Raw genomic sequence first — 6,370 nt, 5'->3', positions numbered from 1 at the left:
CCGCGTGTTCCGGGTTTTACAGGCAAAATCCACGAGGGGGCGCTGGAGCAACTCAGCAGTCCGAGAAATAACACCTTGCTGAGACGTTAACCTGGGGAGGTCATTGGATACAGGAACGTTCCTTGCTATTGAACTTAATTTTAGCAATTTAATTCCAAAGCCTCGAAGTTGTTTGGGGCAGGGATGCAAACCAGAAAGCGAAATGCAAAGCCCTGCCTGAGCGAAACTTAGAATTTCAGGCTGACAGCCCACTGAACAGAATAGAACTTCTCTTTAAATATGAATGACCATGGCCTGAGACACAGGAGGTCCTGAGCATATGTGCCCAGGGTGATGGGAACAACTTGCTCTGAGACATTTTAGGGATGCATTAGACATCAATCAAATACGTTGAAGAAATACATTGCTTTGCTTCAAAAAGGCGGGACAGCCGGGCGCGGTGGCTCCTGCCTGTGATCCCAGCACTTTGGGAGGCCGAGGCGGGTGGATCACCTGAGGTCGGGAGTTAGAGACCAGTCTGACCAACATGGGGAGGAAACCCCGTCTCTCAAAAAGAAAGAAAACAAAAAAAGAATTTGCCTGAATACTTGGGATCAATAGAGAAAATGTTCAGGTTCAGATAAAAGATTGTGCAGACCAAGGTTCTTTTAAAGTCTTCTACCGAAGCAGGAAACGCCAGAAAACAAAGCTCTCAAACAGTAAACAGGGAAGGAAGGGGTGATTCATTCGGCCGGGACAGCCCAGCCCCCAACAAAGAAAATCTTTGCCCTTTTTTGGGCTTACAGCTCTAGAAATTACATGTGAAAGTTCTAGATCCATAACGTAGGCGGGCTGGGGTGGTATCGTGTTTAAGTAAAAACAATGCCTTTTGGAAAGATTCCTCCACATCATTATCTGTGATCTATAGATGGGATTGTGGTTAGCAGTAGGGGTCTTATTATTATTTTTTTTTTTGAGACGGAGTTTCGCACTTGTTACCCAGGCTGGAGTGCAATGGCGCGATTTCTGCTCACCGCAACCTCCGCCTCCTGGGTTCAGGCAATTCTCCTGCCTCAGCCTCCTGAGTGGCTGGGATTACAGGCACGTGCCACCATGCCCAGCTAATGTTTTGTATTTTTAGTAGAGACGGGGTTTCACCATGTTGACCAGGATGGTCTTGATCTCTTGACCTCGTGATCCACCCGCCTCAGCCTCCCAAAGTGCTGGGATGACAGGCTTGAGCCACCGCACCAGGCCTGGTGGTTTTATTCTTAACCTGGCTGGCCAGCCTTCCTCTGGCTGACTTCTAACTTCTTTTGAGATGCAATGTAGAAGCCGGAAGAGGATTGAGGGTCTCCTTCCTCACTACTACTGGCTGCCCGTAGAGGTAATAGATGACAAATGTTTTCTATTCAGACCATTAAAGGGTGCTAGATTCTCAATCTCTTCAGGATTGAGAAGATTTAGAAGAAAAAAATCTAGTTCTGTTAACAGAGATTGTTTCGAGATGCTCATGTGCCCCCAACAAAGGACAGCTTTGCAGGACCATTTCAAAATATGGCAAAGAAGCATACTGTGGGGTAAAATATTTTGACTTTCTTGTCACATGTTATGCTAGAATCAGACTGGAAAGTAAGACACGATATGTAGGATTAAATAAAACCCATCTGATGAGTAGTTATTGTTTGTAGGGCATGTCCCCCCAGGCTCCTTAGATAGAAATTTAGGCAATATAAGAAAAACCAGAGCTTTGTGTTCATTCTCACATACTTTTTTTTTACATTTCTTCCCTGAAATATAATCACAAACTTGTACGATGAATGTTGCTAAAAAACATATGAATAATTTCTTTTTTTCTTTTTCTTTATAGAGACGGGGTTTCACCTTGTTGCTTAGGGTGGTTTCAAACACCTGACCTCAGGTGATCCACCCACCTCTGCCACCCAAAGTGCTGGGATTACAGGCATGAGCCACCACGCCCGGCCAAATAATTTCTAAATGTAATGTTACATTCACTTTACCTAACTTCTGAAAATAGTTAGAAAATGCACTTTTTATTTTCAAGTTTAAATTTTTTTTTTCTTGAGACAGAACATAGTTTTGTCACTCAGGCTGGGATGCAGTAGTGGGAACACTGGTCACTGCACCCTCGTCCTCTGGGATCCAGGGATCCTCCCACCTCACCTCCCAACTAGCTGGGGCCACAGGTCCTCACAACCACATCTGGGTAATTTTTTAATATTTTGTAGAGGTGAGGTCCCACTATGATGCTCAGGCCAGCCTTGAACTCCTGGACTCCAGCAATCTTCGCCCCTTGGCTTTCCAAAGTGCTGGGATTTCAGGTGAGTCACCACATCCATCCAATTGTAATTTATTTGAGGTGTTTTCTTTGTTCTTGCCTCATTGTAAATTTGTTGTTTCTTCTTGTTTCAATTTTAGCAGAAATCATATTGCTTTGATAGAGTCCCTTTTCAAACTCATCTCTTACCCTTCTCAGTGCCTCAAACTACAGCCAGTTCAGACATGTTATAACAGATCTGTACCAGTTTATTTTGGTGCAAAAAGTATGAAATTCATGTATAATTTTCTCATAATATGTATTTTTCCATTAACTTCTTGAAGACCCCTTTTACTATCAAATCATATTCAAGAGGATATAAAAAGAATCATAGATATTCAACTGCCAGTTATTTCTAGGATGCAAAAAAGATTCAACATATTCAAGCAAATCAATATATGCCACTTGAACAGAATGAAAGATGAAAACATTATCTCAAAAGATGGAAAAAGCATTTCACAAAACTCACCATCCAGTCATCGTAGAAATCCTAAACAAAACAGAGAAGGAAATTTACCTAAACAGTATAAAGACCCTCCATGAAATGACCACGATGGAAATAACCAATTAAAAAAAAAAAAAAAAAAAGGAATGCTCTTCCTGTAGGATCTCACATGATCCACGAATGCTTTCACCCTTCTATCAATAAATACTGGCTGTCTTAGCCAGAGCAATTAAATAGCAATAGAAATAAAACTCATCGAAATCAGAAAGAAGGAAAGAAAATGTTTGTAGATGACATGGTTTTCTGTGTAGAAAATCAGTCAACCAAAATACCACTATAACTAATAAATACATTCAGTGTATTTGCAGAATACAGTATCAGTAGCAAAACTTAGCTGAATTTCCATACATTAACAATAAACAATTTTAAAAGAAAATTAAGAAAACACTTCCATTTGCTAAACAACTTAAAGTAAGATATACTTAGGAATAAATGTAAAAAGGTGAGAAGATTGTACTTTGAAATCTACAAATATTGATTACAAACATATATAGAGATACAACCCATATTGATGGATTGGAAAAATATTATTACCCAATGTGATTGACATTCAACACAATGCTCGTAAAAAGCCACCATGCCTGGCTTAATCCTCTTAACATAAAAACTTTAATGTCAATTAATACTTTAACTCACGGGGTGTGGTGGCCCAAGCCTGTAATCCCAGCACTTTCGGAGGCCGAGGCGGGTGGATCACGAGGTCAAGAGATCGAGACCATCTTGGTCAACATTGTGAAACCCTGTCTCTACAAAAAATACAAAAATTAGCTGGGCATGGTGGCGCGTGCCTGTAATCCCAGCTACTCAGGAGGCTGAGGCAGGAGAATTGCCTGAACCCGTGAAGCGGAGGTTGCGGTGAGCCGAGATCGCACCATTGCACTCCAGCCTGGGTAACAAGAGCGAAACTCCGTCTCAAAAAAAAAAAAAAAAAGATGAAGCTAGACTGAAGACCTTTACACAATCATTACATTTATACGGTTTCTATCCATTATGAGTTCACTGATGAATGACAAGGTATGAAAGATTGAAAAATTTGCTACACCAATTACACTTGTAAGATCTGTCTTTATTATGGATTTTCCAATGATTTGCAATGGTTGTAGCGTTACTGAAGACTTGGTGACAATCATTACATTAGAAAAGTTTCCCTATACCATGGATTGCTTGATGATGAATAAGTGCTGACTGTCCACTAAAGGTTTGGCCACACTCATGACACTTGAAAGGTTTTTCTCCAGTGTGGATTCTAGTATGTCTTGCCAGATGTGAAGCACACCCAAAAGCCTTGTCACAAAAGTTACATTTCTATGGTTTCTCTCCAGTATGACTTCTCCTGTGTACTTCAAGGTATGATTTGCGAGTGTAAACTTTGTCACGTTCTTCACATTTGTAAGGTTTCTCTCCAGTATGACGTCTATGATGACATGTAAGGTGTGATTTTTGATTAAAAGCCTTGCCACATTCATTACATTTGTAAGCTTTCTCTCCAGTGTGAATTTTCTTATGAAATAGAAGGCCTGAACTTTGACGGAATGTCTTGCCACACTCATTACATTTGTAAGGTTTCTCTCCAGTATGAAGTCTACGATGGCATACAAGATACGACATGTGACAGAAGCTCTTGCCACATTCATTACACTTGTAAGGTTTCTCACCAGTGTGACATCTACGATGGCGTTCGATGCATCTCTTCTGATTAAAGACCTTGCCACACACATCACATTCATATTGTTTCTCTCCTAAATGGATTATCTGATGTTTCCTTAAGAGTGAGCTACAATTAAAGGCTTTGCCACTCTCATTACATTGCAAAGATTTTTCTCTCACGTGTACCTCCTCTCTTTCTGTCAGTAATGAATGAAGCAAATTATTCCTACAGTAATTAGAAATATGGGTTTTGGGCCTACAAAAAATTCTTGGGGAAGTTGAAATTAAGGAAACGTCATTTATAGACTTCTCTAGTTGATTATCGATGTTCCCCTCATTATGAAATATGTGCAGGTTAGACAGATGTGAATGAAAGCTTAATCCAACCTGATCTTCAACAGGCTTGGTTCCAGAATGCCTGTCATCATATTGGTCTTTACTACCAGTCAACTTTTTGATTTTTGTCATGGGTACTTCACGACTGTTTCTTTCATCCTTTTGCCACTGAAATTCAAAGTCATGAATGTTTTTCTCAGTTTTCTGGAAGAAAAATCTCCAGTGTGATGACTATCATGTCTTTGCAATGTCCCTGTGTGGAACACTTCTGTATGGCCTTCCTCCGTCGATGAGAACTCCTTCATCATGCATTTGGAAGAGATATCTACAAAACATAAACAACAACAGGTTTCCAATTCAGTACAGATGGTAAATAATACTGAAATATGTAAATACGACACAAAAAAAACAATACTTATTGTAAACTTCCACGACATGATCTTCAAAGTTTAGGAACACAGCAGAAGTAAGATTCTTTAATAAATAAAGGATGATTATATGTACTTGAAACCATTTCTATGGAAGACTATTTTCAATATCATGACAAAACACTGACAGGACACCAATATGTGTAAACCTAAAGAGTATATTTCCACTATGACTATAATGTGTTTAACAGCTTACAAAAAATCACTGTCATGTTCCAAGAAGAAAAAAATATATTTCGTCATATTTAAAGCATATTTACTGTATACAGATAAATGCTAATGGACCATACAATAAACAACATTGGTAAATCATTCACGAGATCATGTAAGCATAACCAAAATCAATGTAAATTTTGTACTGTCAAATAATCATAGCACTGAGAAGATGAGAAAACATCACAAAAATCAGTCAGGTGTGGTGGCCCACACCTGTACTTTCAGCTACTTGGGAGGTTGAGGCAAGAGAATTGCTTGACGCCAAGAGGCAGAGGTTGCAATGAGTTTGAATAACTGTCACAAAATTACCTATATCCATGCAGAAGAGGTGCTTTGTAACATTTTTGTCAAAAATTTTTAAATTTTATTTTACGTAGATGGTGTCTCGCACCGTCACCCAGACTGAATGCAGTGGCATGATCTTGGCTCACTGTAACATCCGCATCCCAGATTCAAAAGATTCTCCTGCCTCAGCCTCCTGAGGATCTCGAATTACAGGCACGTGACACAACACCCAGCTAATGTTTTGTATTTTTGGTAGAGACGGTGTTTTGCTGTGTTAGCCAGGATGGTCTCAATCTCATGACCTCGTGATCTACCCACCTCAGCCTCCCTGAGTGCTGGAATTACAGGCATGAGCCACCATGTCTGGCCTCTGTATTTTTATTTTTCTGAGATGGAGTCTTGCTCTGTCACCTGGGCTGGAGTGCAGAGGTGTGATCTCGGCTCACTGCAACTTCTGCCACCTTGGTTCAAGCGATTCTCTTGCCTCAGCCTCCTAAGTAGCTGGGATTACAGGCACGTGTCACCATGCACAGCTAACTTGTGTATTTTTAGTAGAGATGGGGTTTTACTATGTTGGCCAGGCTGGTCTCAAATTCCTGGCCTCAAATTATCCACCAGCCTTGGCCTTTCAAAGTC

The 6,370-nt window shown here is 40.3% G+C and overlaps 1 protein-coding gene across 1 annotated transcript in view; it reads right to left on the bottom strand.

Annotated features, from left to right (window-relative positions):
* LOC120362706 (uncharacterized) overlaps positions 1-6,370 on the bottom strand; it is a 30,888-nt gene that overhangs the window by 1,637 nt on the left and 22,881 nt on the right. The window contains 3 exon segments of the mRNA XM_074385534.1: positions 2,787-2,807; positions 3,780-5,017; positions 5,020-5,130. Coding sequence (XP_074241635.1) covers positions 2,787-2,807; positions 3,780-5,017; positions 5,020-5,130 — 1,370 coding nt within the window.

This window comes from Saimiri boliviensis, chromosome 14 (assembly GCF_048565385.1).
Source record: "Saimiri boliviensis isolate mSaiBol1 chromosome 14, mSaiBol1.pri, whole genome shotgun sequence".
In the NCBI taxonomy this organism is placed as follows: domain Eukaryota; kingdom Metazoa; phylum Chordata; class Mammalia; order Primates; family Cebidae; genus Saimiri; species Saimiri boliviensis.
Note: the sequence above shows the minus strand (reverse complement) of the source record. Positions and strands in the feature narration are given on the sequence as shown.